Here is a 20,256-nt window from a genome sequence, read left to right on the forward strand (position 1 = left end):
CTGCCAAGTGGCTGGATGCAGATTAATACTTTTTTTTTTTGGTAATCAGGGCGTAAGAACGATAAAACTAATTTCTAATTTGAGAAATAGGTTGCACAAATGAACATTTTTTGCAATCTGAGGAGCCAGCTGTCTTCCACTTTTTTTTTTTTTTTTTTTTTTTCCTAGTAAAGTTATGATATTTCTGCTAAACATATTGTGCTTGGATACTAAAGATGACTCAGCAGCCTGACTTGGTACCCATTTCTTTAAATTTTGCTGATAGTAGTGTCTTCTCATGCTGCATGTTTTACATTGTACATACTGGTTTAATTCTTCTTTTAGATTCCTTGAAGGTTTCAGAATGAGATTATGGAAAAATAGTGTCATGTGCATTGAAAATAAGTTCTTTCCACTTCAATTTTTAACTGGGTTTTATCAATGATATTTAAGATATGAATGAAACAATATTGTTTAATACTTCTCTGTTACATTACCACAGAAAAGGTTTCGTTTTTGACTAACTATTGCTTCTGACATGTTGCAGTGTACGCCACAATGCGCAATCTGGCCAAGAAGGAGGCACTTGAGGAGGCTGCAGGTCGCAGGCTGGGCAAAACCCTGGAAATTAAACAACTGGATGTCTGTGATGAACAGTCCATTAAAACTTGTGTGAATAGTATCCCTGACAGAAGGATTGATGTCTTAGGCAAGTACAAGATGTGTATGCTGTGAACAGATAAGTTTTCTGTTTATCATCTCTTCAAACACTCTGGAGAAGTTTAATTAGTGTATTTTTTAAATTATCAAATTAATAATAATTGCCTAATTTGTTCATTATTCTTAAGGCTTCATGCAGATATGGATTAAATCTCACTGTGCTTCCCTGAAGCAGGGAAACTTGTTTCTCCTATTTACAAAGGAGAAACTTGATCACAGAAAAGATACATCTTGGATAAGATGATGCAGTTTTTTAGTAAGTGTGAGAATAGAACTTTTGCCTAAATCTGTGTCTTCATGTACAACTTTCTGCCCTATAGATGAAGCACAGCTCTGTTCATAATAAAATTAATAGTGTTGTCTACTAAGAAAGCAATAGCACTTGGTAATTAGCAAGTAAAAGAACAAATGCAAAGTAAGAGTACTTTAATTTTGTATTGAGAATTATAGTTGTACTGTGCAAATCATTTAGCAAGAAGTGTTCTTGTACTATTTTGCTAAAAATAAATAGTAATAGAAGAAAGATGCTTATGTTCTCAGCAATGAAATCTCTAAGAAAATCAAGGACCTGTCTTCATTTTGAGAACTCATTAAAGAACCATTTAGCAAATTTTTTCTGCAGACTGCATTATGCTCCGATTTGACACAGTAGTTTTATTGCAGCATGCCAGTTTTGTCATTCCCCACTTATAAACACCTAAGAGACACATGCACACACACAAAAAAAAACACAAACAAGTTTCTTTTTAAAGACTTGAATTTTTAAAGCAAACAAAAACCTAAAAGGCATACTAAAACATGGCCTAGTCTAGCACCTTTTGGAATAGATTGAAGTCTTGTATTCATTGATATGGGCATTGACTATAGGCTCTAATTTATGCTACTGAATGATGAACAAATAATGATGATTCTTGACACATTTTCCTGTAATCCTTTTCTAATTTAAAGAAAAAGGACTAATCAGAAATAAATTGGTTAAAATGCAAAGTATCAGATAATTGGATTTTTTAATTGGATTAAAACCATAATTAAGCAAAAAATAAAAATAGAGAAGTGTATTTGCAGAGCTTGACTAACGCAATAATATCTTTTGTGCTTTAATCCTTTCTCTAAGCATTATTTAATCCCTAATCCTTATCTTACTTCTAAACGCCTTCCAGTAAAGATAAGCTAATGTTTAGGGATGTTATTGGTCACTGTCGTCTTCCGTTTTGTGCAGTTAGCAATGCTGGAATGGGACTTATTGGACCAATTGAATGTCAGACCATCGATGAAATGAAAACGGTGATGGATACCAACTTCTTTGGACTGGTTCGACTCCTGAAGGAGATTTTGCCTGACATGAAGAGGAGAAAAAGCGGGCATATAGTTATAATAAGCAGTGTTATGGGAATACAAGGCAAAGTGTTTTTTTTTTTTTTTTTTTTCTTTTTTAATCTAAAAGTTCAGTATGTACAATCTAGAACACACCTCTTTTTTTTTTTTTTTCCTCCCTAAAAAAAGTGTAGGAGTTAGCATATCTATTTATTGAGCTCTGTAATACTAAAACTCCAAGAAGCATAGCATTTATTTCTGGTGTTTTATGTATCCCAGTAGTATGCACGACTACTCTCAAGACATCTTAACAACAAAAGCTGTGGAGTGAATTCTTTTTTCATGGGAGTAAAGCTATCAGTTTTAATTCAAATTCTATTTTTTATTTTATTATTATTATTTTAATTACTAGAGATTACCTGCAAAACAAGATTTAGTAATATCACTTCTCACTTTCCTGTTGGAAAGGATTCTGGGGACAGGCAAGTACACTTGCTATGCTGTGCTAATGGAACAAACTCCAGTCATGTCCTGGCCAACTGTACCATCTTTTGGTGAAGTTTCCCTTCATAAAATTTCACAAAGCTAATTCTAGCAAGAAAAATTTCTACCACTCCCTCTGGTCTGACTGTATTTGTTTCAATTACTAAGGCACTGGCATTGATCTTAACCTGGATTATTCTGGTGAGCAAGTGTCCTAAAGCAAACTGCAAGTGTGGTTATCGGATTGCTGTACTGCTTTTTCCAAGTCATAGAATGGCTCAGATTGGAAGGGACCTTAAAGATCATTGAAGAGACACCTCCCTCTAGATCAGGTTGCTCAGGGCCCCATCCAACCTGGTCTTGCACACCTCCAGCGATGGAGCATCTGCAGCTTCTCTGGGCAACTTGTTCCAGGGCCTCACCACCCTCCGAGTGAAGAATTTCCTCCTGACCTCTAATCTCCCCTTTTTTATTTTAAAACCATTCCCCCTTGTCCTGTCATTATCTGACTGAGCAAAAAGTTGCTTTCCATCTTTTTTATAAGCTCCCTTTAAGCATTGAAAAGCTGCAGTAAGGTCACTCTGGAGCTTTCTCTTCTCCAGGGTAAACATCTCCAGCTCTCAGCCTGTCCCCATAGGAGAGGTGCTCCATTCCCCTGATCAACTTCATGGCCTTAAGCCCCTCAGATGCAAGATGGATCTCTTGCATAATCAAATCTGGTCAGTTTCTGTGTTTATCTCCAGTCTATTTGAAGTCTTGTTGATAAATAGTGCAGGTGGCATTGTATGTGTATACATTTATCCAGTAGACTATAGAATATTAAATAGCAGCCAGAGAGATCACAGTATCAGCTAGAAAGAGGAAAACCGTTAAGTTAGTCAAGCATGCTTTAGCATAAGGAATTTTGAGAACATATGCAAAAACAAACAAACAAAACAGCAGTATTTAATACTACTTAACTACTCAGAATATTGAACTACTATTACTAATGAACTGTCTCATTAAGAAAATCGTTGTGGATATTGGTCTAATGTATTTTCCCAGAATTTCTGTAGTCTTGCTAGGAAAACAAGTGTTAAAACTAAACTGCTTGCATGATGAATATGATCACATTCTCAGGCTGTTTTATTTGTACCATCAGGTATCTTATTTAATGATGTTTATGCTGCATCAAAGTTTGCGGTGGAAGGATTTTGCGAAAGTTTAGCTATACAAGCACTGAAGTTCAAACTGCAGTAAGTATCGATCCACAGGTGTAAATTACACTTTAGACAGTTTTAAATATATTCAGAGTTACTGCACAAATGTTTAAAGCTTGCTGCTGTCTAGGAGAAACAGATTGAGAAACCCACGGAAATCATATATCACAAAAGGCGTCAAAGCGTCCACATTCTTCACACTACATAAACAAATAATTTTGATACAAAAATAAACATTCTTATAGACAGTTAGAGGTTTTTAGGTTTGGACAAAATATACTCTATTTAATACTTCTGAAAACAGATTCTTGCATATAATATTGTAGAAATAAAATAATACCAACCTGTAATGTTTTCCTTTTAAAAAGATAACAGTCCTTTCTAGAGGTCAGGATAAAAAAGGTCAAGGGCTCAAAGACAGCATGTAGAAATTCATCAGAAAGGAACACAGGATGAGATTCCTATAAGGACAGGAGGTGGGAGGAAAGCAACAAGAATGCAGTACTATTTTTCAGTGTTTAAGACAGTATTTGAGAGAACAGTCCTGTTTGTTGTCTAGGGGACTTCAGTGATTTGTCAAATGTATTCACTTTGGTATAATTCTCCCACCGTTCTTTGTGTGAAGTCCAACAACGGTTAAACATCCCTTGTGTCTCTGTATGCTTGAGTGTTTAGCTCCTGTACAGTGGGAGAAGAGACAGCTGCTGTCATGGGATTACATGACTTTGATTTTGTATAAATCAAACTTTGATTTTGTATAAATCTCTGAAAAGCCTGGAGAGATTTAAAATGAGTATTGTAATAATAAAAAGCAAAAACAGAAAAAAAGAAGGTTTAAAAAATGTAGTGTGCAGAATGTAGTACAGGAAAAGTTCAAGGTCCAGTGTGAAGAGTGATGCAGGAGAAAAGGCTTTAATTCCAGCAGCAGTTGGAATTCTGCTGTCAAGGTCAATAGTAGATTTAGTTCTAAAGAAGAGCCTGCCCAAAATTCAACCCTATGAAGAGGTCCTATCCCAAGGAGTGTCTTATTAGAAGTTGTGACTGGGGATAATTACTGTCTGAGAGTAGAACCAGAAAAGATCTGACCAGTATCAAAATAAATTTTTCCATATTTGGCAGCAGCCAAATTGGTCTATCAACAGCAAAATTCTCAGTATTTTGTTTTATATGGTATTGTAGGGGAATCTTGAGTTATGTGATATTGACAGCTTGACAAATAAAATCCATGTTTTCGTAACTTTCATCTACTTCTAGTATTATCGTGAGAAAGCTGTAGCAAATCTATGTAGGATTTTGTCCATATATATATATATATATATATATTTTAACTTTATGATCCTGAAGTTATTTTTTCTTTGTATTTCTGAAATTCTTGTGGATAAATAATTTTCAGATTCTACATCTGTGAGATGGCAGGTAGTAGCTGTACTCACTTCCATATGAATTAAGTTGCTGTGCTTCCCTGAAATTTAAGCTCTACAGACTTTCTGATCTATGGGGATGGGTAGGAGTTTCAATAATTCAGTATTCATTGAATAAATTCAACATGTTATTGATAACCTTGTCAAAATATAATGTTAACATTGCTTGCTAGCATGTAATCAAGACTGCAATTCTTTAATGTACTTTTTAAAGAAGTATAGAGAGGTGTGTTTCCCATGAGGAGAGTAGTCCGTAACCAGTATATCTTGGCTTTTGAATAGGTTAAGTCTGATTGAACCAGGCCCAGTGATTACAGAGTTTGAAAGAAAAGTGTTTGAAGATGGAATGAAAATGGATCTTTCAGCTGCAGATGAGGAAACAGCTGAGATGTTTACTAATATTTACCTTAAAAATTACAAACAAATTTTCCAGAGCCTGGGACAAAGTGCTGAGGATGTTGCAGAGGTAACCTACCAACAAATCTCTTCTCTTGTGTATTTTTAATTTAAGAATGCACCAGTTGGTTGGTGATGTGTTTTTTTGTTTTTGTTTGTTTGTTTGTTTTTGTAGAAGTGTTAAGATATAAGTACATGGAATTTATGTAATTTAAAATAATTTTTAAAACCTTGAGAGAATTTCAAATCTTAAACAAAACCAGTAAGAACATTAAAAGAATGTTCGTTTTTCAATTTAAGACTATTGTGAACTGTAACTTACACGCAACTGGGGACATGGACCATCTGGTGAAGTCTGGGCATTCCGCAGTGCTACCTTCTGTCTCTGCAGGGTTCCTACCTTTGGGAACCTTTGTTTAAAGCCTCTCTATCTCACTAATACTCCCTTCACTAATGCAAGGCTAATATGAAGTTCACCTGGCTACCGTACAACACCAAGGCATAATAGAAAATACCTGGACATAGTTCCTGGTGTTTAGGGCTGTCTTCAGGAAGGGGACAACAATTTCAGGTGCTGGGTACTACTGAGGAGCTTCAAGTGTCAGCTGAAGCTTCCCTATCTTGCTGCAAAGCGCACTGTTCTGATCCTTTTCCAGTCAGCAGTAAGAGAAAGTATCTACCTATTGTGGGCCTACAGGGATAACTTTGGAGGACTATGCAGGATAGTTAAGTGTAAAGTGCTATCATCATGCTGTAGATGAACAGAATTAGGACCATGAATAAGTACTTCTGGCTTTAACATTATTTTAAGAAAAAAAATGTAATGACATTTTCATAAAACTACATGCAGCATTTTACACAATTCTAAAACTTTATTCTTCCACTTTTCCTCTCCTTAGCTGAAAACTAAATGTTTAATTTACTATTTTGGTAAGGGTTCTTTAAATATTTCATTTTTCTTTCTTGACAGCATACAGTAAAGATAATTCTTGCAGAAAACCCACCTTTTCGCCATCAGACCAACACCTTGTACACGCCGATGACAACTCTCAAATATGCAGATCCAAATGGCGATCTACCCATTGATATATTCTACAAAATGGTTTTTCATCATGACAAAATCTTCAGTGCAAGTCTTAACTTTATCAAATTGCTAAGGTGGAGAAGCAGAAAGAGCTTTGACCTAGGAAAACCCTCACAATAAGCATGAGATTGTGTAACCTGGAACATTTGTTATAGTTACTATTTTGTTAAATGTCTTATGATTTGATGCAAGCTCAAAGATATTAATCTCAATGCATGTATCTTGAACTTTAGTTTGCCAGACCTTAAAATTAAAATGCTCTTAACTATAGATTTAGTCTGCTTTATAGAGATTTGTTTTCATGGAAACAAGCATCGACTACTTCTTAAGTATTTAATATACGTAATATAATATATATATACAAAAAATAACCCGTGCTTCTTCACTGCTTACAATGTAGCAGCACAGCCCGCCTGATTCTCAGCACCGGCTGATTTTCCTGCAGCCGCAGCGCTCTCGTTCCGGGCCCGCTTCCGCCCGCCGCCCTTCCCCAGCGCCCCCCTCTCCGTGTCACGTGCCGCTCCGCCCAGCCCCCCGCCCGGCCCGGCCGCCCCACGTGACCCCGCCCCCCGCGGCACCGCCGCTTCCGGCGCTGGGCGGGTAGGCAGGGGAGGAGGCGGGAGGCAGGCGGCGGAAGCGCGCTCCGGCTTCCGGCGGAAGCGCCGCCCCGCGCAGCCCGCAGTCAGGTCGTTTCCGCCTCGCGGCCGCCCTCAGCACCGGCCCGGCCGCCGCCGCCGGGGAGCGCAGCCGGGGGCGCGCAGCGCAGCGCAGCTCGGCCCGGCCCGGCCCGGCCCTGCCCAGCGGAGCGGGGCCCGCGTGGTCGTGCGGCCCCCGCCCGCCGGCCGCTCCTGAGGCGGCGCCGCCGGCCCCCGAAGGATGTGGCGGAGGCGGCCGGGGCAGGCGCCGCGGCCGGAGGAGCGCTGAGCCCCGAGCCCCGCCGCGCCTCCCGGCCCGCCGCGCGCCGCTCGCCCAGCGCCGCCCCCGGCCCTTCCCCGCCCGCCGCCCCTCGCCGGGTCCCCCCGCGCTGGAGGCGAGGGGGAGCCCCTGAGCGCGGCAGCCAGCATGGCCTCCTCGTCGGGGAACGACGACGACCTGACCATCCCCCGGGCGGCCATCAACAAGATGATCAAGGAGACGCTGCCCAACGTCCGCGTGGCGAACGACGCCCGGGAGCTGGTGGTAAACTGCTGCACGGAGTTCATCCACCTCATCTCCTCCGAGGCCAACGAGATCTGCAACAAGTCCGAGAAGAAGACCATATCCCCCGAGCACGTCATACAAGGTGAGCCCCGCTGGGCAGTCGGGCTTCGGGGCACTCCTGGCCCACGCAGCGTTCTCCTCTGTGGCTTCTTGCATTGCGAGGGAAGGCTGTCTTTGTGTGGCTAGTGAGTGGTGAGCGTGCTTGGCATCAGCCCTTGTTTAGTGATTCAGAGGAGTCCGTGATTCCTTGGGAGAAGTCACCACATTCATAAACCTTTTTTGTAGCTGTGAAATAAGGTCTGCGTATTGGAATGGCTGTGCAGGTTTATTTTACAGCAAGACCTGCACTTACTGAGTGTTATTGGAGACTGACAAAAGAGACACGATTGGATATGGGGGGTCCGGTTTCTAACCCAGAGCATTCCTGTCTGGACCTTACAAAGAGTAAAATATTTCCCCAGGGTTACCCACCAAGTATGATCTTTTAACATCAAGTATTCATATCTGATGGAGAGAGCACTTAAATGAGACATATTTCCTTGCATCTTTTTCAGCTGTTGCCTTCTGTTTCCCATTGTTGAATTAAAATTTCTTCTTTGTGTCTTGTTTACTTTTTCTTTAATTTCTGCCCTAGTTAGGGAGTTTTCTTCCCTCATGGGTAAGTCTGCAGCAGACATCTTTTGTCCGAAACCATTTGCTTTGTTTTTTAAGCAAAGATGGTTGAAGTCAGGGCCTGCTGCAGACAAACTTGTAGCAATAATAGTGAAAGGGTGCTTCATTTCACTGCCTGGATTAGCTGTAATCTGTAGTACTCGCAGTAAAGCTATTTCCAGGACTGTGAAGGTCTTGTGTCAGTCATAAAAAAAAAATGTTTCATTTTGTAATGGGCTGCTAGATTCTCTGTTTTAAAACAATCAGACAAAACAAAACTTGATTCCTATCAGCTTGCTTACCAGAAGTGTTTCAAGTACTTGACAAGGCTATGAACAGCGAAGAAGATACGGAATTTAGGTGAGCTTTAATGTTAAATAAAAAGGATGTGTACCTGGAAGCTTAGCAAAGCAGCTCTGTTACAGAAGCTCAGAGAGTGAAGAGTCAAGCAGGTGCCTGCACATGGAAATGTTCTTTGGGTGTGATGCTTCTCAATGCAGGGATAGTTTTTTCAAGTGATCTCTGAAAGTTTGGAGCTCAGTTCTTATAATGGGGGTAAAGGTAGTCTTTAAGGTTGAGCACAATAAAGAATTCCGGTATGGCAGTATTTTATGCTCAATAAATGTGGTTCTTAGAAAACCTATTGCTGTCAGAGGTTTATTGTTTTTTATTTATTTTGAAGACAAACTGAAATCAGAATGTCTATGTGTGTATCATTGGCAGGTGGTCTCCAACTGAGGATCTTGCTGAGCTTGTGTCTTTGTGTTATCTGACTTAGTAAAAGTTTGTTTCAGACTAGATTTCTCCATTTTATTGAGATACTGCTGAAGAAAACTTCTTCCAGCACCTTCTTGTAGTATTTCTGGAGGTGGGAGTTATTGTACCTGGACTTACTGCAGTCCTCACCTGTGGGGAGGTGTGTGTGCTGCTAGCTTGTGCCAGGTGCTGGTCAGTTAGCAGCTGGTACTTCTGTGAAGTATGAGGATCTAGATTGTTAGGTTTGGAAACAGCAGAGATCTGTATATAGGGATAGCATTTCAGCACTTTTATTGATCTTCGTACATGCTAGGTACTTGCTCTTTTGACTGTCTTTTAGTGTAGCTTCATGACAGTGATGCTAACAAAGCCAGTAAATGAAATATGTTTGTGGTCATCAGGATGCCTCTGTCCTCTTAACTATGTGAGCCAATTCCATTACAGGTGAAGTGAGGCTAATGGGTATCACATTGCAGCTAACTGGCTGCTGCCAAAAGGAGTCTCTTTGCACCCTCCCTGGAGCTGCCTCCAGCAACCTCTGATCCGACTGCCCCTGTGGCTTTTGGAGGGGCTGGAGGCGGGATGGGGACCACGGTCTGTTGGGTGAGATCATGGATCTGGCTGTTCTGTAAACAAGCCGTTGCTGGGTGGGGAGCAGGAAGGGGAAAGAGACCCCTTTGCAGCTGGTGACTCCCTGCTGCTGGGCAGTGTTAGAGGTAGTGTGAAACTGCAACTCCGTTGCTGTAATTACGGGTTTGGCAGCAGTGGTACTTAAACCACCCCTTCCTTTGCACTAGTGAAAGTGGCTGTGTGGCCCTGGGCTGGGCTAGGACTCTTCCCCCTGCCAGCAGCTTCTGATTCAGATGGAGGAAGTCCATGCCATGTTCCATTGTGTGGTAGCGCAAACAGGGCTGGCACAGTGCCTACGAGCAGCACAGAGAAAGGAAAGCAGAGGCTCCTTGCATCCCTTGGGAGGTCTGACTCTGTAGATGGACTCAGGCTATGCCAGGCACTCGCTCCTAGTGATAAAATGCGCAGCTGCTTCCCTCGGAGTGCCCAGAGGCATCAAGGCTGTGAGGCTGAAGCGGAGATGGTCTTTGTGCCTCTTGCTGAAACTCACCGTTGGGGACTTCCACCTGGCACAGAAAACAGCCGCACTTGGTAGTTCTGTGAGTTATGATGAGGCAGATTTCCTTGTGAGAAGCTGAAATTCCATTGAGTTCTGAAAATAATGTGTTAGATCACTATTTTTATGAAGCTGATTACTTTGATTATTTTTGTCTACGAGGCACTGCGTTGCAGGAAGGTAGGCTCTTCTCTTCATGGACCATCAGGCTATTGACACCGTTCACTTCAGCATTTAATGCAAAAATCTGTTTTGGTTTGGAATTTCACATTGGAAGCTATTTTTCTTATGAAAGGGGCATAAAGAGTAAGAATCTCAGGTATGAGTGACCTGATTGTATTGAAAACAAATGTAGAACTAATTATGCTTAACTATTTAATCAGATCTGCACGTTCCTGCAATCTCTAAGAGTGGGAGGAAACTGGAGAGTTGACAGTTGTGATTTGGTGTTTGTAAATGTTTCCTTCCCCTTACCCATTAAAGATGCTGCTTTAAATTTGGTGTGATGATTCTAACATCTGCAAGATACCAAATTTTCAGCAATCTGGCTAGACAGTTTTTAAGACTCTAGAAATAGAAAGATTCTAAATTTTGGTGGAATAGTAGCTTGGATAAAGTAGTAACTTATCGCATGTACAAGTACCACCTTGGTATAAGGCGGTGCTTGTTCCTGCCATGCATGTACTCCATAAAGCCATGATGTTTCAACAAGACAGGGATTTCTGAAGTCGTTTTGCTTCCATTGGAGTTTTGAGGCAGCAGACCTCTGTTCTATAATGTTTCTTCATATCTTGACCATGTTGAACAATTGTACAATTTTATCATGGTTATATCGCGTTTTCTTCTGGATCTTTGTCTCGTGTGTGATATTCAATGTGTAACTAAGTTCTCTCTGGTAGTTTCGCTGCTGTAAGTTCCATGTAAAGCTTCTATTAAAACCTGCATCTTGCTGGTCACTTCAGGTTGGGCTGTTGCTCATACTCTGCAGCAGACTGACAAGCCTGATCACTGTGGATGATCTTTTCATAAACATTTACGTATTTGCTGTGATAGTTAATCTTAGTGGAGTTAGACTTGTAGGGTTCTTACACTAAAAAGAAAAATCATTATGAGTCTGAGTGGTTTAACGTATATGCTGTTTATGTATTAGAATTGAATTCTTTGATATTTATGGGCTGCTTAGTTAACCAGTTCTGCACAATGAAACACATTTCCCTCCTCTCTGCTGAGGCTGTATTAAATAGTTTCTAGAAGGCTTTTGGTGATTCTCACAAACTGTGGACTAACTTTAAAAAGTGTTTCCAGCATCCGTGTGGGCTGAGGCTGACCTGGCATACTGCCTAATGTAATTTAATTATCTCTAAATCAGTTCATCTTTTAATTTTATTTTTCTTAAGAAATATACATACTATGTAAACTCATTTGCCAAATGCTTGCCAAGTCTCTTAAAAGAATGGTAGTTCTGCATGACCAGACAGCTGCGGTGCTGCCTGGCTGCAGACAACGTGCTAACCACCTCTTCGGGCCCAGGTCGGAAGCCAGGAGCTTACAGAATGCCTTTGGTTATTGTTTAGGTGTGCGATACAATGGCGTGCCACCTTAGTTATGGGTAGGAAAAGACTGCTTACAAAATTCATGTTAGAATGTAGTCTGAGTTAGTGTAAATAGGAGTTGGTTTAGAAAGTTATGTATGTTTGCTGCTGTGTGTTGTAGGTTAGTGTTATTTCTTGAATAGCATGTGACAAGATTGAAATAAAGTAGGATAAATATTAAAATAACTGACGTTCCATAAGAAACTCAGATTTATATAAACATTGGAAATGAACAAGGTATAATAAAATGGAGGCTTGTTTCAGATGTAATTGGTGTTTATGTAACATTTCTAGCATAGTCTGTAATAGGTTCCACTGGGGGGGGTGTATGCATGGAGGCATATGGCAAGAAATGGTGAATCAAGAAGCAGTATGCCTTTTACCACATGTTCTGTCTATATTTGTTAATCTTCTGTTACTTCTGCTTTTTTTTTTTTAAATATATGTTTTTGCAGTATATGTCTGCATTTCAAGTTTCTTTGGGCAGGTTAAAATGTTGCGTTTTAGTTTCTGAGTTTGTTTTCATGTAGACATGAAAGGTTTATAAAAATAAAAAGGAGTTGTACGTAACTTTGCATATGTTTAATGTACACTTCTAGTTCGTGGGCATTCAGAAAATAAATTTAGATACACAGAGATGAGAGTTAAAAGTTTTAGTTCTGTGGTAATATCATGTCTGTATTAATCCAAGATCTGTGGTCGCTTTTCATGTGTTACATTTCTGCTCTGTTACAGGTACCTAATTTACCTTTACAGAAGGCTTGCAGAAAAAATGGAAATACAGAATTCCACAGAGATTAGTGGATAATGATTCAGATGGGAATAACATCTTCGCTCTGTAATTCCTACTTGGTTCTGATATGTAGAACATCTAAAAGAGGTCTTAAAAGAATCATGCCTCTCTCTAGAAAAAATGCATCAAAGTCCTGAATACTCTGCAAGTGAAGTTGTCTTTGCTTGCACTTGACTAAAAACTTAAAATTTCTAGCCTGAAATCATGCACTTTTAAACTGCATAAGAGAAGTGGGAGAATATCATCAGATCTTCTTACAAACATAGATTTTCACCAGATAAGAGAAAAATGGTCAAACTTATTTTTTTAGAAAAAAGTCTTTCAGAAAAACACAGTGGTATCTATTATCAAAAGCCTTCTAAAAGATGAATGTGTTTTTTTTCTTTCTAGCACTAGAAAGTTTGGGTTTTGGCTCCTATATCAGTGAAGTAAAAGAAGTCTTACAAGAATGCAAAACAGTAGCACTAAAGAGAAGAAAGGCCAGTTCACGCTTGGAAAACCTCGGCATTCCGGAAGAAGAGCTTCTAAGGCAGCAACAGGAATTATTTGCGAAAGTAAGTGAAGCAATACTCGAACAGATGAGGTTGGAATAATTAACATGGTAGACCTAAGGCCACAAAAACTTGCACACCTCCAGAATTATGCCTTTTCCTTTTAAATTTCTGTGGCATCAGAGATACTATTGATTTCCTTGGCCTGTTTGATTTAGGGAAAGGAAAACCAATAAAAAAGATGCTACTTCTGGTTGTTTCTTTGATTTGACACATACAAACAATTACATTTTACACGTATACTCTAGTTTTAGTGTTTGATTTTTTTTGCTGCTACTTACAGGTATTTCCATTCTGTTGTAGAGAATACGTTAAGAATTACTTGGCTGAGGAAATTAAAAATGGCAACTGGTGTTGTAGGAATTACCACTTTTTATCATGTAAAAAGTGAAAATATCTTTCTGATGGCCAGAAACAGCGTGCACATTAATTCTTTGGCTCTGAAAGAAACAATTGTTCAAAACTTCTAATTTGTCCTTTCTTATCTTTACTCTTGGCAAGATTCTGTTTGAGTGAATTCATGCATACATTTTTAAGGAGGCAATTCAAGCACAGAAGACTGCATACAAACACTGTGCGTGCCTTTGCACATGTTCTCCTTTATCCCAGTCTTTGCTTTTCCATCTTTCCCAGATAGTTTCTGAACACTTCTGAGTTTAAATGACTAAAACCCGATTGTATTTATTTTTCTACACCATCTTTCTCTCTACTATTCTTAATTTGAAAATAAGATGGTTCTCTAAATTAAGTGATGTGAAAATAATCTTTGCTTTCTCTCCCCTTACCCATAGCATGAGTCTTGTTTTCTGATTTTGCTTGCTTTAATTTCCTCTGAAAAATTCTTACTGAGTTGTCATGTCTGATTACTGCAACTTCCTCTCCCCTTTCTTTACTGTCTTACTGAAGCATTTAATAACCATTACTTTTCTCTGATTAGGTGACAACTATGTTAACCTCGTTTGCATGATGAATTTTTAGGCAGTTAAATTTCAGCATTGCACATGGCTCTTGTCAGCTTTAATAGAACTAATTATGAGAAATTCATATGTGCCCATTTTCTTTGTGCTAATGTTACAAATATCAGTATGGCTGCCTCTGAATTAAGGGTGCAATTTACAGGGAAATTTGCCATGTTTTTTTTTAGTTATTTTTTGTTAAATCTCTTAGCATAGTTTGCAAAATAAAAAAAAAGAACAAACAGCAAAGATAAAGTGTATTTAGGGAATACTAGCTCCTGAGTAACATAAAACCATTGCCACCTTATTTAGGCCATGCTTCATGACCCCTTGAAGTATGTTCTTTTTTAAATTCTGTAGTACCGTGCCTCAATGTGTAAAGTAAGGCAATTAATACAGCTTTGACAAGATGGTATGAATAATCTTAAAAATGTATACATTCTTTAGTAATATGGAAAATGTATGCTTAAATTCAAAGATGTCAGTCTAACTTTCCAAAAATACTGGACAGTAGCTGTATGCTGTTGGAGGCACTATAATTATTCTTGAAAATACTTACGAAGTGCCTGTTTGTGTTAATCTTGTTAATATTCCAAAACAGGACACTAATGCAGACTTCCCGAAGGGTGAAAATACCTACTCTAGTTTTAAAATAATTGCCTGTTAATGTTACGAATGTTTGACATCTGTAGCTTGGATGCTCGTAAATATTTGAAGTCAGTGAATGGCTCATCCTGATGTTCATGTGTGTCTCTAAATATCTTTGGAGGTGAGGGCATCAGCAGGTTTTTTGTTTTTTTTTTTGAGGCTTCCTTACTAAAGGTTGCAGGTGATGTAAATGTCCTATCCAATAAATGAGTTAAGTTTACCAGATGCTGTTAAGGTTTCTTAGACAATACAACTCAATGGAATTTTTCTTTTTCCATTTTTGAAATGGCTAAGGAAGTGATATAAATGTGGCAGTGAGGGTAGGCACTGAAGTACTGAGTCTCCAATTACTGGTGCATGCATGTGCATTAGCTCACTTAATGTAGAGTAAACTTAATTGTAGCAAGGTTAGTAGGGAACTTGTTACTTGCATGTTATAAATATTTATGCCTCTGTGCACAGATGTTCATGTCTTCCTTTGTTTAAAACTTTAAAAACTTTTCAGTGCCCTAAGTTGTTTTTCACCCCTTGTAACTTGACTGCCACTTGAACTTTGAAATACTGAAAAATCCTTGTTGGAAAGGGCTCAACAGGCTGAAAGAAATGTGACGCAATATGGGAAGACTGTTATTTTTCACATTTTGAATAGGTAAACTGGTTTTGATAATTTTTTCCAAAGCATCATCTTTTAGCATTTGAATTCTGCAACTGATTTGTTTATGCTTTGGTGAAAAAAATCAAAATTCAGTGAGGGAATAAAGACAACTGAAGGGCTTTTAATTCAAGAACTTTTTTCTAATGTTCATTGAAAACAGGAATTGAAGTTTTAAATTTAACGCAGTGGGCTGGTATACTGTTGAAATCAAAAGTGGTTGCCAAACAACAAGCAGAAAGTGTAAATGGAAAAATGTGAGGGCACCATTTGAACTATTTGAAATGTTTTGTTAGTGTCTTGTACCTTTAAGTACAAGCACTGTACCTTTCTGTAACAGACACCCTCAATGTGTGTGTCTTTATTTGAGAAGAACTTAGATTGCTCTGCTTTACAAATTTATTTGAGAAGAACTTAGATTGCTCTGCTTTCCAAAGATTGCTTAGCCAAATAAGATAGTGGCTTTCTTTTTTTTTTTTTTTTGTAATAATGTGTGTCTGTGTGATACAGTTGTATGAATTCATAATTGTGAGTTTTAGTATTTGTAATCAACAAAGTGAGGCTATTCCCATCTCTAAATGGTGGTTAAATGTTAAGATGCCTTGAAATTGAAGCTTAAGTTTTCCATTGCTTTGCCTTGCTTAATTTTTCCATTAGTAAGTTGTATAGCACAATCTTTACAATGGAACATGAGTAGACTAGCTCCTGCCTCTTGTTCTTGGAAAGTGTAAATATTCCAAGTAGTGGCCTCTTGAGAGGAAAAGAGAATATAGCTAAACATCTTGGTACAAAACTATGTTTAGAAGTACCTCTATTTGTATGTACAATTAATAAAAATTATACAGAAGGAATCTGCAGGTGTGCAGATAGAGCTGCTTTTACAGCTGAGGTGTTCTAGAGATTCTTCACAAGCTACAGTATGGCCTAACAATTAAATTCATGTCTTTAGGCTAGACAACAGCAAGCAGAACTGGCACAGCAGGAATGGCTACAGATGCAACAAGCAGCTCAACAGGCACAGCTTGCTGCTGCCTCAGCCAGTGCATCCAATCAAGCAGGATCTTCTCAGGATGAAGATGATGAAGATGATATCTGAAATCCACCAGCTGAGTTTCCGTCTTCACTAAGAAATATTTTTCCTGCACAATGAAAACAGTGAAATGAATGCTTACCTGTAAGTTTGTATGCATCATGGACTGGCAATTGGTATTCTAGGGGTGTCTGCTGTTGTGTGCTGTACATGTATAAACTGTCTTTTTTTGAACTCTTGAAGATTTAAGGTTCAGTATCATATCAACTTTGGATTTTTAATGGTGTATATGGAAATTTTAGATAGCAGTGCGTCACTTATTTGATCAATAAACAGTGTTACAATAAACAACAAGTTTATAAAATATAGCGAGATTTATACAAAAAGCTCTAAATCCACATTTGCATTTTTTCCCTTTTAACTAAACTATAAAATCTTACTTAGAATTTTTAATTGTTTTTTGGGGGAGTGGTACGGTAGACATAATCTGTTAATGGAAAAAAAAAGTGAGTTCAGCATAGTACAGTCTGAATTCTTAGTTCTTTTTAAAGTGAGGATGTGTATGGCAATAAATATTATATATGCTCAAAGACCACACTTGTTAAAATTTGAAAATAATACATTTTCATCAAGCTAGGAAAGGTATGTTTAATAGGAGTTGTACAAATTCGGTCATTTTTTGTATAGGGGTGGAAAAAAATAAACCCATGGTTTTATTATAACATCCTTTGACAGTCCTAACTGAATATTTCACTTCAAAGACTGCCTATTTTGGAGAACTAACTCTTATTATTTCACTCCAATTTAATGTTAACTGTTGTTGATGGTATTGCTTAGTCCGGATATATTCATGTTGCTGAAATTTAAAGCTGGAACTTGATAAAACAGAATTGTTCCAGTTCCACTGATTATAACTGGGAATGATTAACATTCAAGCCTATGAAAGCTGAAGCTAAGAGCATGCTTACAATAAAAGAGGGATTTTATTTAACCGTGGTTTAGTCGTTGTTGGCATAATGCTAACATTTTCCAGATTAGATTGCCACTAGATGACTAAGATACCTTGCTGTATGTAAACATTTTCTTCATTCACATTTGTTTGTTGGTAAGTCCAGGTTTTTGATAAACCATTCCCCAGAAGTGGTCAGCAATACATGGAACAGAAATGATGTAGTAGTCCTTTTGATAGTTGATTTGAAAATTCTGTTGATTAATGGATGAGCAGCTGTTCTTTGTGTTGAAATAAAGCACAGTAGTGTCCATTACTGAGTTTTAATGTGTTACTTGAAGTAATACTGGCATATCTTCTGGTACACTAATCTGAGCAGACTAGAAAAGCCACTTGAATACTGCTGTAGATGATCTGATAGCTCTGTAACAATGCAGATTGTTTATTTTAACTTATGTCCTCAGCAGGTTTCTCCAGTCACAGTTCTTGAGGAGGGCAGCAACACTCTGTTTACATAAGGAAGCAGACAGAAAATGATGTGCCCATTTTTACATAAAGATCTGAACAAGGTACAATTGGCATATATTCAGGTCTCAGTCACATAGTGGCATTTGATTTAAGTGTGAGATACGTTAAGTTTCATATTGATTAAATGTGAACACTTCCTTAAGTGCATTCAGGCAGTGAAAACTCAGAAAAGTATGTGTTGGAATATTTAACTTAAACAAGCAAACAAAAAACCTTTCATAGCTACTATATGAAATAGGCAAGGTTTGACTAAGGAAGTGGTTTTCTGTGAAGGTTTAAGTACCAAAGGTAGGAAAAACTAGTCTAGTGATACAATGTTAATGTGCAGTGTTGGCTCTTCTAATTTGTACTGTAACACCTTCACACTTTCTATTTTAAACAAATTTTTCCTTTTAAATATTAGGTATATTTTCACACATTTCTTTTCTGATGCAGAATTCAGGATAACATTTTACTGCATCTGGTATGTATGGTGTAATATGTTTGGATTGTTGTTACCTTTCTTTTGGACATTCTTGTGCTTTTTTCATATGCTGTATTCTTCAAGCAATAAAATTCTGATGTGTTTTTATAAAACTGCTTTTATATTTAATGAATAGTTTGCTTTCTTCGTTGCATTTATAAAGGAAAAAAAAGACTAAACTCTGCTGTTACTTTGACCCACTGAACACTTCATGTGACCAAAGTCTCTACAACCTGAGTGCTGTTGGATGGCATTGCTGTTCACTGGGGTTGTTTGCAAGCATGTAACAATATTTCTGGGCTTGTCCTGCTCTCGTTCCTCTTGGGAATTTCGTTTTGTGTATAGGTGTTCTTATAAGCTGACCTTCGTGACTTGGAAAGTTGGACAAAAACCCTGTAGATCAGGTAGCCTACTGTTACTCTGAAAAGATGTCAAAGTGAAATACCACAGTAGAGGCTAGGGAAATAATATATGTTAGTCTTCAGTTGAACTAATTTCACATATGTAGTCTTGTTTAAATTTTGAGTCTGCTTTACTTATTCAGCCATTCCAGCTGAAGTATGAGAAGTAACTCTACCAGTTGCAGAGGGGAAAATCTTTGCCGGTCTTTCGAAAAAAAATTAAGAATTTTTGTATTTATTGCTTTCCTGTTATGCTTCCATGTACTAGCTGTTCAGTGAAGACAAAAGATTTCCGAGTTCATGGCATCACTGAGTTTTGGTACAGAATCTTAAAAGTTTGGTTAGTGAACTGTATGGTTACTTTGTCTCAGAAGAAATGTGTAAGGATGTCTGTTTCTTAAATGTTGAGTTGATGAGATTATCTGTAGGTTTTCCAAATTATTCTGACAGTCTGAGTGCTTTCACTAAGTGACTTTCTTGCCAAAGTTTTCTTTTCTGTTCCTTTAATAAAGTTGTATGTCTGCATGACGTTGTGGATAATGAATATAGTTGTATTTACTACACTGAGTTACTTTCAAAGGGAGTGTCTTCATGATTATAGACATCAAATACTTAAAATGGTATTCGAATTTTACTACTTAACTGTAGTTAGGTGTGTGTTTGGTATTGAATCGCTGGAAAGGAATTTCTGCAAGAACAGAAAATGTCTCTGAAAGCCACAACTATAAATGTTGCTCTTTGGATTTTGTAAAAGTACTTCCATTAAGGAGGATGTTGTGTAATAATGCCTGTGTTAATCTTTTCGTACTTTTGAAACATAGTTCCAAATCAAGGGCATTAAAGTTACTTAATGATTATTGTGGAACATTAAAACCCTTATTCAGAGATGTACAACTAATTTTAGTCTCCCAATATTGGGTTGCAATTTTGTGTAAACTGCACACAAAACAATATGAGAGGAGCGTAATATTACGTAAGTACTTAAGAATGCTGTGGTTAAATTTACTTTCAGTGTTACACTACTAATCTAAGATGGTAACGTTTTATTTTGCAGCTGATGTAGCGGGTGCACATCAGTGGGATGCTTTCAACTGTTAAGATGGATTTTGCTCCCAGATAAATTGGGCAATCTGGTTCTTTGGTTCCTTGGACTTGCTAAAGGTATACTTGGTGAATGTGTCAGCTGTGACTAGAGTAACACCTGAGTATGTTGGGTATAACTTAATGAAAAGGATCATCAATGAGGCTGCTTAAGGTTTGCAGGCAATCGTGTTCCTTTTCAAAAGAACCAAAAAGAAGAAAACACTCAAACATACCTACAGAGATGAGGTTGGAAATCTTAAAAATTTAATAATGGCAAAGGA

At 38.2% G+C, this 20,256-nt stretch overlaps 3 protein-coding genes and 1 long non-coding RNA gene across 11 annotated transcripts in view; 3 read left to right on the top strand and 1 right to left on the bottom strand.

Moving 5' to 3' along the window:
* CCDC18 (coiled-coil domain containing 18) overlaps positions 1–663 on the top strand; it is a 30,162-nt gene extending 29,499 nt beyond the window's left edge. For all 7 annotated transcript variants that reach the window (XM_084528334.1, XM_084528338.1, XM_084528336.1 and 4 more), the window contains one exon: positions 527–663. The gene's annotated coding sequence lies outside the window, so the exon portion shown is untranslated. The remainder of the gene's footprint in view (positions 1–526) is intronic.
* Positions 664–1,438: 775 nt separating this feature from the next.
* LOC311440875 lies at positions 1,439–7,130 on the bottom strand. 2 transcript variants are annotated; one of them, XR_014695638.1, is made up of 4 exons: positions 6,990–7,130; positions 6,517–6,604; positions 4,040–4,156; positions 1,439–2,035 (listed from the first exon to the last, which is right to left on the bottom strand). It is a non-coding gene; the product is annotated as an uncharacterized lncRNA (long non-coding RNA). The 2 variants fall into 2 exon arrangements; XR_014695639.1 differs by having other exon boundaries at positions 6,517–6,665.
* LOC311440872 (retinol dehydrogenase 8-like) lies at positions 1,873–6,866 on the top strand (the record flags this gene model as incomplete). The annotated part of the gene is made up of 4 exons (XM_084528359.1): positions 1,873–2,098; positions 3,638–3,731; positions 5,399–5,582; positions 6,483–6,866. 4 exons carry the CDS (start codon positions 1,873–1,875, stop codon positions 6,714–6,716), a joined length of 738 nt encoding a protein of 245 aa, XP_084384485.1. The 3' UTR covers positions 6,717–6,866.
* Positions 7,131–7,326: 196 nt separating the features above from the next.
* Positions 7,327–18,604, top strand: DR1 (down-regulator of transcription 1). The gene is made up of 3 exons (XM_084528368.1): positions 7,327–7,878; positions 13,105–13,268; positions 16,471–18,604. The coding sequence occupies exons 1-3, from the start codon at positions 7,659–7,661 to the stop codon at positions 16,615–16,617; spliced, it is 531 nt and encodes a 176-aa protein (XP_084384494.1). The 5' UTR covers positions 7,327–7,658; the 3' UTR covers positions 16,618–18,604.
* Positions 18,605–20,256: the final 1,652 nt, after the last annotated feature.

Source organism: Aythya ferina, assembly GCF_964211825.1.
Source record: "Aythya ferina genome assembly, chromosome: 8".
NCBI lineage: Eukaryota > Metazoa > Chordata > Aves > Anseriformes > Anatidae > Aythya > Aythya ferina.

Excerpts from the sequence above, each read along its gene's own strand:
- DR1 (XM_084528368.1), top strand. The coding sequence starts at position 7,659 with ATGGCCTCCTCGTCGGGGAACGACGACGACCTGACCATCCCCCGGGCG. Across the intron at positions 7,879-13,104 it reads CCCCGAGCACGTCATACAAG|CACTAGAAAGTTTGGGTTTT; the intron begins GTGAGCCCCGCT and ends TTTTCTTTCTAG. Across the intron at positions 13,269-16,470 it reads AACAGGAATTATTTGCGAAA|GCTAGACAACAGCAAGCAGA; the intron begins GTAAGTGAAGCA and ends TCATGTCTTTAG.